Raw genomic sequence first — 19527 nt, 5'->3', positions numbered from 1 at the left:
AACTGGACTCGTGGATGTTTCACCAGAAAACTGCAGAGCTGTGGAAGCCACTCGGGAGTGGTGAAGAGTCTTCAGAATAAATCCACGAGTCCATTTGTCTCTTGGACGTAACAGAACCTGGATGAATGAGAGCATTCTGCGTCACACTTAACATCTTTCAACTCAATGTACTCAACTCCCATTTACAGGTTACAGACCTAGTTACCTAGTAACATCACTGCAAAAATATCTGTTGGGAAAATAAACCAGTTATATTGCGAACAATCATTTTTTATGTACTTGGGATAGTCCGGTGCAGGACGTACATCAGTCCAAAAAGGACACAAAAAGCCTGAAGAAGGCTGAACAGGACATCTATCACTGCACACCTTTCCAAGATGACTAACCCACTCTGGATGGGATCAGCTCAGGCTCATCAGTGCAAAGCAATCCCACCGGAGTGTGACTCCCCGTCAGTTGCGACCTAACAGAGAAACACAATCAGGTCAGTTGGACAGCACTACTGTTAACAAAAAAAATCACAATGTTTACCATAAAAAACCTGTTTATGTTCATTTCGTGCTGTTTAACAATCACGTGGTTATTTAACTTGTTTTAGTACAAAGTGGGTTCATCAAAAAAATATAAGGAAGAACATGCAGCAACGTTTTGAACAAATTCATTTACTTACAGGACAGGTCTTGAAGAAGGCAGAGAGACCATCACCTAAGATGGCCGACTGTCCCCCGAGGACAGACACACCTGATGTCTGTTGGCTCAGTTGTCTAGAAGATAGTAGACAGCAAATACTACTCAGTTTTTTTAAGGACAGATGTGAATGTGTCAAACACATTCTAGAGACTCCTCACAATTTCTTGTACCAACATTTACAACACTGTACTGAAGTAGAAGAAAGGAAACAACCATGGCGTCTAAACTGCAGAGAAAAGATGACAAAGAGAAACAGGAGATGAAGAGGAGGCAAAAGAAGATGTGACGGGGAGAAACACGGCAGAAGAGGAGGGAGATGAAATAAGACAACAGAAGTAAAACGAACACAAGAACAGAGGAGGGCAAACGGGAGATTAGTGACATAAGGAGATAGGCCTGTGTCACAGGTTGGTGTTCAACCGACTGCATGTAGCTGATTAAAACGATGTTTTTGCTGTTCTTCATCGCCACTCAAGTGAAAAAGCAGCTATATATCAGCTGTGAGGTGGAAAAGTCTGGCTAACTGGGGAACATTCACGGTTTCCTCCCGTTTGCTAACTGCCCCTGTTGGCTAGCTGTGTTAGCTAGCAGGAAGCTAGCTAGGGGCCTGATGTCCGTCGAACTGGTTAAAACGTTTAAATAAAGCGTTCATGGCTCTTTTTATGGGTTAAACAGATCGTCCAATTCCTCCATAACAGTCACTTGAATCCACACTCCAGCCCCGGACTCGGTGGCGGACTTCAGCAGCTTGTGGAGCGCGGGCAGACATTCAAAGCGGTCAAGATCGGTCACATTCCCGTCATGCATTGCAATGATGTCGAGAAAAGAGGCGTGGTCATGACTAAAACTTTTTCTTTTTTTTTATTTCAAAAATAAAATTAATTAAACTTAAAAAAATATTCATACATTTAATTTAGTGGACATTCAGTTTAGTGGACTATACTTAAAATTATTAAGTAAACTTAAATTATTTTAGTGCAAGGAGAAGAGGGTTGATGTTTGCAGGTGAACCACTAGGGGGCAGAGTTCAGCAGCAACATTTCAGATTCCTGCAGCTTTCTTTGATACATTTGACTGATGAACTCTGGTATAAAGCTTGTGATTGACTGATTAAACCTTTTATAAAGTCATGAGATGTCTGCTTACAGTTTAGAGGACACCGTCTTTTAGTTTTTTTTACTTTCGTTTCTGAAGTTCACCATTTAAGGCTATTATTCAAATGATCTGTTTAATCTCAGAGCACTTTGGTCCTGCATGCAGTGCAGCTCAGTTCCTCTGCTCACTTTCTCTGATAATCTTGATTTCATTTGAAATAGCGTGCAAATAAGAACAGATAAGAGCCCAGAGCCCTCTTGTGTTATCGTGTGAGAACATTTTTTTTTTTAGGACAACTAAATCAGAAACAGCACAATCTCTCCTCTGAATGTGACTCTTCAGGGACCCCTCCCCCTCTCTCCTTATTTGGGATTCCAGGGAAACATTGCTCGCTCAGCTGTCTGCTCTCAAATGTCCAGTCTGGGGTTAAAAAAGGGGAGAAGCTGCCACTCTGTGAGGCGCGCTGTGGCCTTGAGAACGCCCTCGCAGCCGGAGCACCAAACAGAAGATGAATGTTTTGCACATGGATGATTGGCAGCTATTTATTTGAAAACCAGCTCTGATGTGCTGTCTGTGTGCTGTGGGCTTTGAGGTTTCTCTGGGATATTTTGGAAATTCATCTGCGTTTAATTAGACACTTAATATAAACACTGGTGTAGACATTGAAGTGGCTACAAAGAATTTCCTGATCAGTCCCACAGGAGAGAGAATTCATCAGGAAACAGCGCCATGATCTCCACTGTGGACCCAGAATTAACACTGGAATGTGATTTTTATTACTATCATCAGTGAAGTGGAGGCTTTACAGGTTTTGTGACCCCTCTCTTGGTGCTGTTAGCGCACATGCGTCAATACGGCAGCAGGGGGCGCTGCGCCATCATTTACCGTGTACAGCGCTCCATGTGGAAGCAGTGTTTATCTTCAGATTACAATGAGCACACGCAGAATACTGCATATTATATTGTGTTATGTTAAACCTGTTACACTCACTTTTAAACTTTAATCACTAATTTATTTTTTCAGTGGATCTGGACACATTATGTGCATTTTAAATGAAGGTTTAAATAGTAACACTATACTTTCTTTCACACAATATGCTTTCTGTCCAAACAAGACACAGAAAAACTTCATGCATTCATTTTCAGTAGGCTAGATTATTGTAACAGTGTCCTCACAGGTCTTAGCAAATAATCAGTCAGGCAGCTGCAGCTGGTCCAAAATGCTGCTGCTAGAGTTCTGAGTAACACCAGGAAAATGGACCACATCACACCGGTCCTCAAATCACTGCACTGGCTTCCTGTGAGTCAAAGGATACATTTCAAAACTTTACTCTTGGTCTACAAAGCACTGAATATAGGACCAAAATACATCCTGGACTTATTGGTTCCTATGAACCATCCAGACCCCTGAGATCATCAGGACTTCTCATTTCATCCTGATTTTATTTGATGTTTTTATGATTTTATTCTTTTATGATTGTAATTTCCTTCTTAATTTAATGTTTTAAAATGTTTTTATTCTGTGATTTCATCTTATGTAAAGCACTCTGAATTGCCTTGTGTATGAATGGTGCTATATAAATAAAGCTTGCCTTGCCTATACTGCATGATACAACTTGACATGAGGGATGTCACATTATCACATTAAAGCCTGCAACCAGGATGGATTTAGTGACTATAACTAAAGGTTTTGGATTTCTTCTTCTCATGTATTGTGTCTCTTTTTTTTGACTGCTATATATGGTGACTAAAAAATTCAAATGCAATTCAATAAGCAAAAACTAAATGTTTCTGTCCTGCACTGTTCTATGCTGTCCACTAGGGGGCAGTAGTGTGTTTTACATCAGGAGAATAACACAACATTCAGCTATGCTGCACTGCTGTCCAGTATGAACACAGTTAACCCGTTCATCTATAGCAGCTGGGCTCTTTAGCAATATTTATATATTATTTCTTCAAAAGATCATTTTGAATTTTTGTGACTGGGCCACACACAGACACACACAGACACACACACACACAGGTGACAGTGTTTGTTCGCTCCTCCTCCTCTGGCAGCAAATCACAGCACAAAGTGCAAAAAATAAAAACACATCATGTATAAAATGAGCTACATTTACAGATGATCATGCAGTTATTTGCATTTTTCATATTTTCTCTGCTGTAGCTGCAAAAAACAACAAATATCTAAAAATAGTTTCTTCCATTTAGAAACAGCCAACAAGTACCCAAACAAGCTGAAATGAGTTTTCACTCACCACCGTCTTCAGTCTGCAGGTCGAGGTCTGTCTGCTCTTCTGTTAAAGGAAGTGATGATTTCCTGTGTTTGGAAATGATCCTGAAAATGAGTCAGGAGAACAGTTCACCTTCAACAATGAACATTAACATTATTTGCACATTATTCGCGGCTTGGAGTCATTTATGAAACTGTATTTTATTGCTGCAGCACAAACAGCACCATAACTCAGAGTTGGGTTAATAACAGCAGGAGGTGATGTACAGTTTTTAAATAATCCCTGATGTTTTGTCAGTAAAATGTTATCTAAAAAAACACAAATAAAATATAAATACATACATAAAATACAAAATATAGTTATTTGTATTGAAACAAGCTGAAAAAAATAATACTGAAAAACAAATAAAAAATAAACATTTCATGAGAATTTTGATTTAAAAAAATAATACAGGTTTTATCAGATTATTATCAGATTATTATTATTATCAGAAACACGTGGATTAACCCCATTAATCAGCTGTATTTGTCTATGTTTTTATCAGATTATTATAAGATTATTATTATTATCAGAAACACGTGGATTAACCCCATTAATCAGCTGTATTTGTCTATGTTTTTATCAAATCATTCCTTTCCCTTCCTCAGTGGATTTGCAACGAAACAGAAAGCTGTGGGAGCTCTGATGACCCTGTTAACACCCGTTTAGTGTGAAAGACATTTGGAGGTCTTCATCTTTAAAAAAAAAAAAAAAATCCCACCTCAGTCTCAGCAGCCGCTCTCCCCCCCGGGAGGCTTTTCTCACCCAGCGCGGCCAAATGATGTTCATTTAACCTTTAATTAGTTTCCACACACACCGCCCACCGGCGCTGTCGGGGAGCAGGAGGCAGCATCCACACTCTTTCATGTCCTGTCTGTTTATTCAGAGGCTCTACCGCAGCTGATGATGATATGTTTCTCACAGACATTCCTAATCGCTAATACTTTGGCTCTAATTGAGGGTTTAATGATACGAAAACATCTTTTAAGGCCGACAGTCTCACTGCAGTGTTCGATATAACAGGTTTGTCAGAAGGGGAATTTTTTGGCGCACTGTTTTCCACTTTTACGCACGGATTTGATATGAAAAGGCGCAGACGTGTGCACAGCAATTTGTTTGGCCTGAAAAGCGCGCACAATAAATCCCCTGTCTGCTTTTCAAAATAGATAATTGTGAGTCATTTTATGAAAAATATAGATGATAATAAATGCATTCAGATTTCGGTCATTAAGTGAAATTTTCATGATTTTTAGGCACACCCTTAAAAACATTTTAATAAGTCCATGTCTGAACTGAGAAGGGGGGGGGGGGGGGGGGAGGAGGAGGCGGAGGAGAGAGGGGTGGGGGAGTAACTTTTATCGCCATGAAGCTTTTCCACAGGTTCATTTCGCCGTCCCATTGGATGGAGCGCGCATTCAGATTCGGGGTGGAGCAGCCAGAGCAGCCAAAAGGGAGGAAAAAATGTGAAGGGTAAAAAAAAAGAAAAAGAAAAAGTGGCTCGCTGTGTAGAGTCGTGCGCCTCCAGCCTTTCAGTTTCCCAAATGTTCAGTGCAGCAGTGCGCGCGCTCTCCGCTCCACGGTGGCGAGCTGTGGTTTAACAAACTTCCAGGCGAGAGAGGACGAAGACAGAACTGCGAGAGAAGCGCTCCAAGTTGCGAGAGTTTTCTGGGGGAAGCAGTTTGGGGAGGTTTTACGCATTGCGCAGGATGCAGGCGCGCTACTCCGTCTCCAGTCCCAACTCTTTGGGAGTCGTACCGTACATCAGCAGCGACCAGAGCTACTACCGGGCCGGCGGTGGATACACCGGAATGCCTGCGCCTATGAGCATGTACTCACATGCGGCCCACGACCAGTACCCGGCCAGCATGGCCCGGGCGTACGGACCGTACACCCCTCAGCACCAGCCGAAGGACATGGTCAAACCTCCGTACAGCTACATCGCCCTCATCACCATGGCGATCCAGAACTCATCGGAGAAAAAGATCACCCTGAACGGGATTTATCAGTTTATCATGGAGAGGTTCCCCTTCTACCGGGACAACAAGCAGGGCTGGCAGAACAGCATACGGCACAACCTGTCACTCAACGAGTGCTTTGTCAAAGTGCCCCGGGACGATAAGAAGCCCGGTAAGGGCAGCTACTGGACCTTGGACCCGGACTCATACAACATGTTTGAGAACGGCAGCTTCCTACGGCGGCGGAGGAGGTTCAAAAAGAAGGACGTGCAGAGGGACAAGGAAGACCGAGGTAGTGTAGGGAAGGACCCCTCTACCCGAACCCCGGCCCGGGAACAGGACCCGCCGGTGCAGGGCTCTCAACCGGTGCGGATCCAGGATATAAAGACTGAGAACGGGACATCCACGCCGCCTCAGGCCGCATCTCCGACCCTGGGCGCCGTACCCAAGATGGAGAGACCCGACAGCAACAGCAGCATGTCCACAGGCAGCCCGCACAGCGTCCCCTCCACCAGGTCACTCAGCATGGAAGGACCCGAGCAGCACCACCACCACGGCCAGGCCCCGCAGGGCTTCAGCGTGGACAACATCATGACCTCCTTGCGGGGATCTCCACAGGCCGAGCTCTCCCCGCCTCTCATCGCCTCCTCTCGGACAGGTATCACCCCTTCACTGTCGCTCAACTATTCCCCCAACCAGACTTCCGCCTACAGCTCCACGACCTGCAACCAGAACGTCATCTCCACGAGCTCCAACGCCACCTATCACTGCAACATGCAAGCCATGAGCCTGTACGCGGGGGACAGATCAGCCGGCGGACACCTGGCGCCGTCCACCTCGGTGGACGAGGCTCTGCCCGACTATTGCATCACCACGACCACCGCGTCCCCACTCGGGCACGGGAACCTGAGCCAGGCGGGCCAGGAGGGCCCCCACGGGCACCAGGGCCGGCTCACGTCCTGGTACGGGGACCTGAGCCACTTGAGCCCGGGTTACCCGGCGCAGCAGCAGAACTTTGTGCGGGAGATGTTTGAGTCCCAGCGGATCGGGCTGAACGGCTCCCCGGTCAACGGGAATAACAGCTGTCAGATGGCGTTCCCGTCCGGCCAGTCCATCTACCGCGCCTCAGGAGCTTTTGTTTATGACTGCAGCAAGTTCTGAAAGCCAAATGTGTCTTTTAAATTAATAACTCTAATATATATTTTCTATATTTTTTGTACTTTTGGTCTTTCATACACACTCCGAATGGACATGAGAGAGTTTTTCTTTTTCTCGTGAGCTGTGTAACACCAAAAACACGTAAGTTTTCCTTCCCTCTCACTTTGAGAATTGTTTTTTAAAGATGGCTCAAATACCAGCTTTTTATGACTAGACTGTAAATTATAGCCTAATATAGTAATTTATTTTTAGGAAAAGGGGGTGGTTGGATTTCGAGGACCAAACACTTTTCCCCCAGTTTTCTTATTGCTGCCTTTAATCGTCCCGGTTCTTGTATAGGAATAGAGGAGGGGACTGTGTAGCCCATACTGACTTATTTTATTCCTTTTGTCTTATTTGTTAAAAATATTTTGAAGGCATTACATTTTGTTTTGTTTAATAAAGTGCCGCCTATTTGATTTTAAATTGGAGTGATTTATTAGTGCCAAACAGAGAGTGATTCAATTCAACATAAAACAGCTGATAGAGCTCAAATCTGCCTGAAATTAAAATAACTCAAAATGTTGAATTTATGGTAAATTTACAGAAACTCGTGGCCACTGAAAATATATTTTAAAAATGTTAAAAACACAGGGACTTTTTTTTAGTCTTCATGCGTTTGAAGAATTAGTTTAAAAAGCCACAAAAGGTTTTTGATTTGTTGAATAAATAATAAAATGGATCCCTAAGATGTCAGATCTACGTGCAGGGCCTGGACCAGCTCCTATATCCAGGTGATGAGTGTGTCACAGACACGCTGGTGTTTTTCAGCTTCATGTTCTGGGCTCGGCTGCTGCTTTTTCTTAATTTGATGTAAATAAATACACGTGTGGCAGCAGCTCAGCAGTTTGAACTCAACAAAAAGGCCTCGTCAGCAAAACAGATCAGTCACCGCAAAGCGAAGCGAGCAGGCTTCCGTCCGCCTGCTGCCGCTGAATGATGCAGAGAACAGGCGCTAACGGTGGAGGTCTGCAGGCCTGACGGTGCTGCATGGATGCAGGAGAGGCACAGCAGCTCCTGACTGGAACACTGCTGCTGTCACAACTTCCTGGATGACGTGAGGCAGCTAACCCCCCCCCCCCCCCCCCCCCCCCCAAAATCAACATCCAAAACAAAAAGACATTTTCTCAGATTGTTCAGATCAATTTTAGGGGAGATATACTTTTGTTTTGATGTCTGCAGGCGGATCAAGATGGCGACGGGCAGGGCCAGTTTTATCCAGATTGTTTCATTTACATTAAATAAAAATAAGTTTAATATTTTAAACAAAATTAGTCAGAAAAATGTCGAAAAAAATAATAGTTTACCCTGAGTAATACTGGAAGAAATTAGCAATAATAATAATAATAATAATGATGTTAGTTAATTTTTATAGTTGTTTACACAGACGCCCCTGTGATCTGTGTGTGCGTGTGTGTGTGTGTGTGTGAGCAGTGAGGGCTGTGCCTTGATAACATTTAAATGAGTCGCTCCTCATGGCCTCCAGTCAGATGAGTCAAGCTCATCAAAGCTAACGTAAACAATGCTCTGCTGGCTCCCCTGCTACACGTATGAAATAAAACATCCCGAACAACCTGCTGCTGCGCAGGAGCAGAGAACGCTGCGTAAAAATGCGCAAAATGCGGCTTATTGCTTGTTAACAAACGTCTGTGTGATTGATGCGCCTCTCAAGAGTCAGGAAGGAAAGCGCAGTCACGCCGGAGAGTCGTTTTTCATTATGAGGACAAGACAGGACGAGGTGATGGAGGTCAATGGAGAGGATGTCAACAATGCACTTTAGGAAAGGGCGGTGAGAAGCCTGCACCGCAGCCTGTCACTGCCGCCCTGTGAGGCCGCCTCAGCGGGGCCGCAGGATTTATTAGGCTGCTGTTGTGTCGCGTTGTGTTGGAGGCTCTTCAGTCCAGTATCACACGCCTGCAGGGATCACACGTTTGTTAGACTGATTTTTTTATGTCCGCAGATGTTCAACATGGCGGCGGACTGATGAGAGAAAGTCACATCAGCGCTGCAGCTTCCTCATTGCGCGCTATATAAAGCAACCTGATAGCCCACAGCGCGATGCGCACTGGAGCTTTGGCAGAGCGCGCAGCTCCTGAAAACATGAGGGCGCCTCTGACATTCACATAGGAGCCATTTTTTACCGTGAGGAGGAACTATTTTCCCATAAAGAGACACCGTGCGACTCCTTAAAATGTCTGTTTTCCACCCAGAAGGAAGCCCAGAGCAGCAGCGGCTTTATCAAGTCAGAACAATGAATATTAAAAACCTGCACGTAGTCCCACAGAATTCAAATTTTAATTGTATTTTTTAAATTGTTAAAAACACACATTTTATTCAGGAACCAGGCCAGTCTCACATGAAGGCGTAAAACCCAAAAGTGAGAGGCTTCTTTTAACCCTCTGCAGGCCTGGGTGCGCTCACTGCGCCTCCTGTGTGTGTTTTCAGCTGCGTCTCAGGGGAGAGCAGCTAAATCCCTTCACGCAGGAGCGATGAGTGAGATCTCGCCTCTCTTTCTGACTCTGAGTCTGCAGCAGAGCTTTGACTCTGAGAGATTTAATTTGTTTAAGTCACGAAGGGCTGACTCTCTCTGATCTGGATCAAACCAGCCAAAGGCCCGTGAAGGGCTGAGGATCAGGCTCAGGGTGGCATCACAGTCTAATATATTAGTTTTACGCCTCAAACAAAGCAGATTGTGAACGTTTGATTTTAACTGAAGCTCAAACCTCCTTTTATTTTCATCTTTCCAAACACTCACAGCCTGATCCAGTGTCGGGTTTATTATTATTATTATTAGTGGATTAGTTTTGAATTTTCAGCCTCAGCTCTGCTACGTCACAGTAGAATGGACGCAAATTTATTTCCTTTAAAAATACAAATTCAATCACATTTAATGCGCTCAAAGTGAATTCCTCCTTTACATGAGGCCTTTTATGAAACCATGCGTCTCCCCAGCAGGAGAAGTAATATCAAATGATACCGTGTGGTTACACTAATGTCATTTCTTTAGAATCCGTTTTTTTAAAATATATTAATATTCTATGATCTTTAAAATGTCTAAAAGCTGCAGAGTAAACCGTGTCTCCGCTTCTCTTCTCCCTCCTGCTGGTTTCATCTGAAGAATTATTTCCCCTAAAATATTCACCGTCCGTCTAATATTCTCTTTTTACGCAGACTCATAAACCCCGCGGCCCCTCTCTGACCGTAAGAGCCGCTTAATCTCATCAAATCGTTTATTTATCCGCATGAACGTTTGTAATTTCTCTATATTCTTGATCCAAGTCGCGATCTGCCTTTTCCTTTCTTTGCGCGCCAGCAGCAGAGCTGCATCACACGACTTGGCTAATTGTTGTTGAGGGATCCGCGCTGCACCTGTGTGAGGCCTCGGGCTCGCTGTGTTTTTGCTTCTCTGGGGCCCAAACAACCTCAGAGCCACATCTGGTTCTGATTGTGAGCGCGCACAGACGCAGCGCTGTCCAGGTCGATCACACACAGAGAGAGAGAGAGAGAGAGGGACGGACCTCTAACCGTCCTTAGGTGTTGTCCCAGAAACAGACCGAGGCTCCGAACCCTCCTCCTCCTCCTCCTCCTCCTCACAGACCGCTCACTGAGACCTGCAGGCTCCGCGCAAGTGGTGGAGTTCTGCAGCTGCTTCTTGGGAATCCTGCACAAACATAACCAATTTAGTAAATTCGAAATATTCTAAAACTGTAATTTCATCACACTGTTAAGTTTAAACTGACTTAAATAACATAACAGTGACAGAAGGCATCCTCTTTGTACGCAGGATTTAATCTCTGGATTATTTCTGTCGTCACAGATTAAGCAGCCACAATTTCTCAGAGAAAAAGCGCAAGAAAAGTTATTAAAGATGAAATAAAATCCAATGACGTCTTTAAGTCTATCACACACATAATGATCCAAGAATATGACGTATATGCTTTGTATTATTGACATTTTGAAGATTTGTAAAATAATAATAATAAATAATAAAAATAAATAATGAGAAATAAGATATGAGTTTATATTCTGTCACTTGCTGAAAAATACATTTTAGGGAGTAAATATTTAAATGGTAGCGTGGCAATTCAGGAGAGGAGAGACATCAGTGGGACTGAATGGTCTCCGTGTGGGTGGGATAATACGGTAAACCCAGAAACCATCATCAGGACCAGAGCCGGTCCATATATGCGGGGCTGTGGGACTCGGTGGTCCGAGAAAAACGCGCTTCCAGGCGAATAAAAGAGCGCAGCGTGCTCGGTAATAAAAATAAAATCCTGGAAACGAAAGGAGAAGAGCCAGGAGACCTCACACACACACACATATACACACACACACACACACACACACACACACCTGGAACAGGACTGGCTGCTTTCATGTCCTTCCACTGTCCTGAAAAACAAACAAACAAACAAACAAACAAACAAGAGAAACAAACTGAAAATCAGCAGCATCCTTCATGTTAATATTACTATCAGCATCACTTTAACACTTCTGTGTATAAAGAAGGACCCCAGGTTAAAATGTCTGCTTTTATTGTACCAAATGGTTCAATTTAATAAAAGATAGATTCTGAACATGACTTTAAATCATCTTTCATGGAGGAATGATTCAGTTTTTCTTCAAATGAATTAACAATCAAACAGAAACAAACACATAAATAACCTCAGCCTTAAAACCTGCCATCTCTATAAATTAGAACATCCTCAGTGTTGAAATGTAAAAAAGGCTTTTCTGCTACCAGACGATAAAACATCAACACAGCTTAAAGGCAATGGAGGGTTCACACTCTGAGAGGCCAGTGAACAAAACAAGGACCGTTACTTCATCTGGGGGAAGATCAGAAAGGTAAAAAAAGAAAGGCGCCCCTGCTGCTGACTGCAGCTTTGCATGATGGGACGCCGGAGTGCTGACGTGGGCGGCCGGGCAGATCTGGCCTCAGGCGTTTGGGTTTTTCTTCATCAGCTCGATGTCTGCGTCCACCATCTCCTTCACCAGCTCCTGCAGGGAGGACAGCAACAAACACTGATCAGAAGTGTGTCAATACGCTTTAAAAAGACACTAAACATCCATACTTTTTATTGGGATTTGCTGATGTAAAAACTTAACTCTAAAAAAAAAAAGATTTATAATGAAAATCTGTTTCTATTAGTGAACAGTGGATTGATTTGACATCCATGTTATTTTCCTTGCATATAAATTAGGTATTTTAAGGCCGATATTTGTATATACATGTGTGTGTATGTTTAGTATTTTTGATACACCCCAATCAATCCCAAAATGTTGGGATGTTGTGAAAGCAACAAGTTAAAAATCATTAATCTTTAGATTTAACTGTTAAAAGAAAGATTTGATACAAACAAACATAAAACTTGTCCCTGCCTCAGCTTTTTTTTTTAAATCAGTTAAATAAGGCTTTAAATGTACATTTAAGAGTTTTTGAGGATATCTATTAATTATTAATTCTATCATTTTATTCAAAGTTTGCTCTTTTATGGTGCTTCCCACAGGGGGAGAGTCGAGGAGGTGAAACTAAAAACACGGACGCACTCCTGCAGCTCAGAGTCAGGCCTGTGAGCCCGGTTCTGGTCGTGTTGTTTGTTGTTGTTGCTGCATCTGTTCTCACTTCTCTGTCTAACACTCAGGAGTGAGGGAGAGCATCGAAACATTCCTCCATCTGTCGGTGAAACACTCTGGACGTCGACCTCATTGTTTGATTCATGATGTCTCTACATGTGTGTGTGTGTGTGTGTGTGTGAAACTGTGATGTCCAGGCTGAGCAGGAGGGTTTTAAACGCACCTCAAAAGTCACCTTTGGCTTCCAACTCAACTGCTGGTACGCTTTGGTGCTGTCACCCTGCAGGTAGTCCTGTTAAAGAGAGAGAGGGGGGAGAGAGGGAGAGAGAGGGAGAGAGAAAAACAAATCATCTGTCATGTCGGAGCTGATGAGGAGGAGCTGATGTGTCATGTGTATGAAGATGTTCTGGATTCAGCTCCAAACGTGACGTCTTCAGCAGGATGGAGGGTGATGATTACTCTCTCGCCCTCTCTCTCTCTCTCTCTCTCTCTCTCTCTCTCTCACACACACACACTTTCTCCTCTCTTGGGGAAAAAGGAGGTCACAGAGTCTCACTGGCCATCAACCCCCCCCTCCCCTCGGCTCCCCTCCTCCGGTCTGTCCAGACAGCCCCCGTCGTTGCCAGAGCATGATGAATTGTGGGACTCTGGTGGTGTAAACCCCCCCTCCCAGGACCCCCCACTCACCCTCCCCCCCCCCCTCTTCCCTCAACCCCTTACTCATTTCCCCCCCTGTTGTGTTTTGCACCGAGTTCAAGATCCAGTGAGACCCTGGTTCAGACCACCAAAGAGACAGAGGGGGGGGGGAGCTCTGCCTGCACCTCGCCTCTGGTTTTAAGGCTTCGTTTCTTTTCCTGACTTCTAGCTACACTTCTTTGTTTCTGGGGATTTTTCAGGAGTCTAACAAAACAATGCGGTGAGAAGACGAAGGCGCTCCTTCACTCTGAGGCCGATATAAAAAAAAGGAAGATTTGAGAAAAGTGTTTAAAACAATGGCTGCTACGGTGCTGAGCACGCCGTGCTGGGCTTCCCCTTCTTCTCTTTCATGTTCTCTCTGCTCTGCATGGAGCTCTGATAACACAAGCTGCACGGCCAAAAGTTTGTGGACAACTACAGAAAAAAAAACACGTCCATGTATGTTCTTAGACTAATTGTGCGTCAAATGAAATGAAATGCTAAATTTAAATGTCATGCTTATGAATAAGAGGCAGAGTGGGGAGGATGCATGCACATACTGCTCAGCAGACAAGATCCAGCATGTGCGCACGCTTTTTAATGACGTAATGTGTGTAAGAGGAGAGCCTGTCAGGGATTTACAACAGCACACCTTCAGGTATTTCTTCAAATATATGTTAGCTCTCGAGAAGGAAAACAACCACGTTAATGTCCGAGTGATGTGAGATTTAAAAGGGAGGCAGCTCAATCAGAGCTAAAGTTCGAAGATTTTTTAGGTTTTCTAGTTTTAGAGCAGACCTTTGAGCTCCAGTTCTTCCTAAAGATGGTGGACAGGTCAGGACTTCCACTTCCTGGCTGTGACGATGGGGGCCACTTCTCAAAGTGCTGGCACAAAACCTAGAAGATCACTAATCTATAACATTTCTATGAACTGCAGCTCAAAGTGTAAACAGAGAGCCGTGCTTCTATCTGAAGCTCCTGAACACGTCCTTTGTGGGTGAAGTTATTCCAGAGGAGCTGGCATAGCCGAGCCTTTCAGAGAGCAGGGACCCACATCTCAGAGAGACTCCACAGCGCTTAATCACACTCTCCTGATTACACACAAAGGCAAGAACCCTGAACACACACGGAGCCAACAAGTACAGGCTGATTCCGCCTCCCGACACTGTTGGGTTTAATATTAGTTGGTTGAATTCCGGGTGAGTGGCGGCCTTCTTTATTTTTACCCTCACATGCTCCACATGCAGCAGGACAAACAGCCCTCTCATGTGAGCAGCTCTGTACATTACACACAGCCACTTTTGGCTCTGAAGCCATAACTGGAAACATTTTCAGACTAATTACCTACAGCATTGAGACATAATTCATCATGGGGCTGAATGTAATTATTATAGGGTGACTTACTCCACAATTACATTAAATAATCCGCTCGCTTCACAATTATATTGATTAGAGTTTGTAATGGGGAACATTTCAGAGCTGGCGTAGAGGAGACATGGACCGGCCTGGTCACGAACGCGTTTACAGTCGGTGTGATAAGACGCCATTTCTGAGCACACCTGTGTACACTGTGTCATGGCAGACCACCACCCCCCCCCCCCCGGTTCCTGCGTCACTCTTACTGACTGCTTGCTAAACATGAGGAGGGCAGGTCCTGTCAGAGCTGGACGCCAAAAAAGGGAAAGAAAACAAATGAAAGACTTTTGAAAAAAAAAATGAAAAGACTCCTGAAGCAGCTTTTTGTTTAATTTCTGTCTGCGTGCACACAGAGTTCAAATGAACTGAAAGAAACTCAGAGCTGCTCCTGATAAAAAACACAAGAGGACCCCAGGAGGACCAGAGACTGCAGCCAACGAGAGCTACGAGCCCTGAACTTTGGTGTTTCATTAGTGAGCAGCCGCTGTCCAGGGACTGTCTTACTTCTGGTTTCAGGTACAGACTGACACACAACAGGCTGACTGTCATTGTCCTGTGGATGACGTGTATGATTTTCCATCGACAAGCTGAGTTCTGAGGAACAACATCTGAGCAGAACAGGTTGACTAAAACCAAAACCTACTGGCAAACAAGGAAAATACAGGAACTTCTCTGCTGCTGTGAAACCTGAAACACACAGAGAACCACCGGTAGGTCCGCACAGGATGCTGATGGGTCTGTATCATCCACGGTCTCACCACAAGCTCAGAACCTGAAGTCTGATTCAGAAAGCTGAAACATCCACACATCAGAACAATGCACCAGTCTGGAGGGGGATTCAGGTGAATTTGTGATCTACGTAATCTCACAAGAATCCAGCAGGACGTGCACGGAAATGGAGGGTTAGCTGGTGACAGACCGGTCGCACAACATCACATTTCAGTTCTTCTACGGCAGCAATACTGTAGAAGAATAAACTCCTCGCAACAGTTCTAATGCACTGTGTTCAAACGATCACACTCGGTGGCCCGGGTCACTTCTGTGCAGCTTCGACCAGCAGTGACCGAGCTGAGTGTTTCTTTGTGTGTTCCAAAGACCTCCACCTTCACGAGGCTCCGTCACATCGCTGCACTTTTGTTCCGCAGTGTTGCACAAATCGGCAAAATCAGCATGGCGGACAGACCCAGTTAGAATGACCTAACCACAAAACTAAGTGTGATGGAAACGGAGAGGGGTGATGGAAACACAGAGCAGCACGCCTCCTTTGTTTTGGCCGCTCTCAGCTGCGGCGCTGCACGTTAGCAAGCTCAGCTAAACTATTTTTGACCCAGAGCCTGGTGTAACCGCGTTTTACTGCCCAGCAGTGTGACTGACTGCTGGGCTGACAGCGCCGTGAGCGGCCCGCAGAGACGAGTTCATAACTGAACCGCGACCAAGAGACACAGCATTTTATTCAGTTGACTTTTACACATCACAGATGACGAACAAAGGTATTTAAGAAGTGTGAGGCCTGACATGCAGGTCGGACTCAACGGGCAAACCGGAAAATCTGGATTTACCACAAACTGCAGGACGGCGCTCATACAGAGTTTATGGCGGCCATGAGGATGCATTGATTAGTTATCACTGCATGGGGCTGCAGCCAGGCTCATTTGAGTGCAGGCTGATGTGACCATGAGGCCGAGGGTTTTATTAAATTGAATGTGAATGACAGCTGAAGGCTGGCTTTCTCTCTGCAGTCACACAATAGGATGAACCGGTGTTATAATCATCGTCTTTGTCACCATCGTTGTCGTGTCCTGCCTCTGAAATCTCCATCTGAGTCTGGCAGGACAACATCTGCTGAAACCAGATTCCTGTCTGCTAAGCCTGCCTTCTTAGCACACAACCACACGGTTCAGCATCCAGGAAGCTAAATCCAGCATCTGGTCTTTCTCAAGCAGGATTTGTGCAGGTGACAGACAGCGTCGGCTGCGCAGGTCTGTCTGCAGAGAACCGCACGGTGAAATAAAAGCTGATTCCGAACTGCTAACAAGAGCCTTCTGCGGCCAAGTGAACTCACCCCAAACAGAGCATGTAGCGAATAATTCAACATGAACTACTAACAGATGGGGGCACAATATAATCTTCATATGGATCCCATTTGGAACCAAACCCAACATTTTGGTGTGTCCTGTTTAAAGCAGCTCTCTGCCCATGTCTGAAAATATGCAGCGGTGATAATAACAAACACACAGGCGGAAGAAAAAAAATCAGCCGTGACCAAACTTCTCATTCTGAGAGCATCACACACATTTTACAGATAAAGACAATATGATCCACACACAGCCAGCAGGTGAGAGCAGGCTGCAGGCGCCGAGCGCTAAGGGGGCACCACTGAAGCTGTTCCTGTCACACAGGCAGTCAAACAAAGGTTTGTAATTGTTATGATGCTTCTGACAAATACAGCAACACAACAGAGGCCACCGCTCATCATCATCATCATCGTCGTCGTCCAGTCGGCACAGTGATTATTGCTCTGGAAGTATTTGTACATGTGTGTTTGGAAGGTTCCAATCAACAAAAGCCTCAGAGCTGAAAGTGTGTCAGGTTTGGAATGTGTTTCCAAACACTGTGGAGTAAATCCAAACCCAGAGCTATGCCCTGCATCACTTAGAGCTTCTACTCATCTGAAACCAGCACAAAATAATAATCATTTTAAATTCTAACACGCTAAAAAACTTTTTTGCTGCAGCTTTGTTGATTTTTTTTAAATTATAGAGGCAAATGTTTTGAGTGTGTTACAGGTCCGGACAGCAGGCGGAGCAGGCCTGGTCCTATAGAGCCGTTCTGTCATAATACATGCAGACTGTGCTTCTTCTTGCTGGCAGCACACTTTAAAACCTGAAGACACTGTGTGTGTGTATTCCAGTTATTCAAGCAAAATGAACCAAAGCATCCTCACAGAGGCTGTGTTCGAAATCACTCACTCCCTACCCCCCATATGGGCAGTTCAATGTAGGGCACCATACAGTGAACTCACTGTGAAAGCATTTTTTAGACATTTCAGACACTATAACCCTCATTTTCTGTCACCGTTAATGACGTCATTGCTGTCGCAAATTAAACAGGCCGATCTTTGCCGGCTAAACTAACTCTGTTGTTAGCAGTTTGTGTCTTTATAGCCCAATGAACGTTTTATGGCAAAGCATGAATAAAACAAACACAGCCGGTCAGGCTGCGTTCTTTAAACCATCATTATATTTAAAGACAGGTGACGTAACGTCCATTCTCGTTCTCTTCACCGGTCTGCGCAATGCATGATGGGACATATTGCTAAAAGTAGTGACCATCGGATGGACACTATTTTTCATGATGCATTGTGGGATACATTGAGGGCCCTATATGGGGTCTATCATTTCTCACTAAGATTTCGGACAGCACTACAAAATGTAACACATGTTTTAGTCCGACCTTTATTGAAACGTGAGACTAATCAAATTCCAAAATGTGAGTTTCGTCCTGTCATCTTTTTATGTTTTCTATGTTTTATCTTCAATAAAGAAGTTGAACTGTGTCTGCATTAAACGTAAAAATCAGAGGACGAGAAGTGAAAGCTACGACCATATTTGATGCCTTTCTTTTCTACAATACACTCTTGCACAATTAATACCTGTTTATAGCACACATGACATGACCTATCCGTCCCTGTATCCCTCTTGTTTTCCTGATACTATCCACTCTAATAAAGATGAGAAGCCATAAAAATAATCCTCCCAAATGTAAAACAGACAGACAAATAGAGTGTGATCATGGTCCATAAAGCACACAGGCAGTAAAAGGCACTCAGAGCAGGCATTTAACGCAAAGGAATTCAACTATCACTGCAAGGCCTTTCAATAAATCACACGGCACACTGGGGCTGACCCTCTAAATACATAAGGGCACACACACACACACGTAGCAACGCGTGAACGCGCACACACACCTACGACAGGAGGAAAAATGCGTCACTAAACCGCATTTATTTTTCTTCCGACTGCTGACCGGCCCGCTTACCGGAGACAGATCAAACATTCTCAAGAAAATGACTCTCTCTCCTCTCCCCTTCCTCTCTCGCTCTCTGAGGGTTGCATGCTGGGAGACTGTGATGTGGTTTTGGAAGTCCAGTAGCGCCTCTGGTATTTGTACAGTAGTGGACATGAGGCTGCAAATACAGAGACTTCAAAGCAAATCAGATAAAGCGGCGAGAACGCTGTGAGAGTCTGGAGCCCACGGTCTCTGTGTCCCCAGCAGACCCAGATGTTCCAACCAGACCCAGATGTTCCGATCCCTGACCCCGCCAAGAGTTTTGATGGAAGAACTCAACCCTGATCCTGGCCTTTTTATACCCAGGATGACTTGCTTATACACTGGAAAGCCCGCTGCCTGTCTGCAGCAACATGGCAGTGTGTGTGTGTGTGTGTGTGTGTGTGTGAGAACAGGTGTGAGCTGTGTGCAGGTGGGGGACACACACTCCCAGCAAAAAGAGACAGCTCCATCATTTCCAAACCGCCTGAACCGACAGTCACAAATCTGTCACTGGTCAATTTCTACCGCACCTCCGCCAGCATCGCCTCAACTTATCACTTCCTTTAAGGCACAAAAGGCCCTCAGTTTCAGCTGGAGGGA

General features: G+C 44.6%; 2 protein-coding genes across 2 annotated transcripts in view; one reads left to right on the top strand and one right to left on the bottom strand.

Moving 5' to 3' along the window:
• The first annotated feature begins 5460 nt into the window (after nt 1-5460).
• On the top strand, nt 5461-7635 carry foxc1b (forkhead box C1b). Its single transcript, XM_028403735.1, has one exon. The coding sequence runs from the start codon at nt 5764-5766 to the stop codon at nt 7171-7173; it is 1410 nt and encodes a 469-aa protein (XP_028259536.1). The 5' UTR covers nt 5461-5763; the 3' UTR covers nt 7174-7635.
• Nucleotides 7636-11727: 4092 nt separating this feature from the next.
• The window catches only part of gmds (GDP-mannose 4,6-dehydratase), a 142809-nt gene continuing 135009 nt past the window's right edge, over nt 11728-19527 (bottom strand). The window contains exons 10-11 of the mRNA XM_028403763.1: nt 13010-13078; nt 11728-12210 (exon numbers count right to left, since the gene is read on the bottom strand). Of these exons, the coding sequence (XP_028259564.1) occupies nt 12148-12210; nt 13010-13078 (132 nt within the window). The 3' untranslated portion in view covers nt 11728-12147. The remainder of the gene's footprint in view (nt 12211-13009; nt 13079-19527) is intronic.

Source organism: Parambassis ranga, chromosome 4 (genome assembly GCF_900634625.1).
Source record: "Parambassis ranga chromosome 4, fParRan2.1, whole genome shotgun sequence".
NCBI classification, from domain to species: Eukaryota; Metazoa; Chordata; class Actinopteri; family Ambassidae; genus Parambassis; species Parambassis ranga.
The sequence above is the reverse complement of the archived record's forward strand: the minus strand, read 5'-3'. Positions and strand labels throughout refer to the sequence as shown.

Coding starts and splice junctions, on each gene's coding strand:
- foxc1b (XM_028403735.1), top strand. CDS start 5,764: ATGCAGGCGCGCTACTCCGTCTCCAGTCCCAACTCTTTGGGAGTCGTA.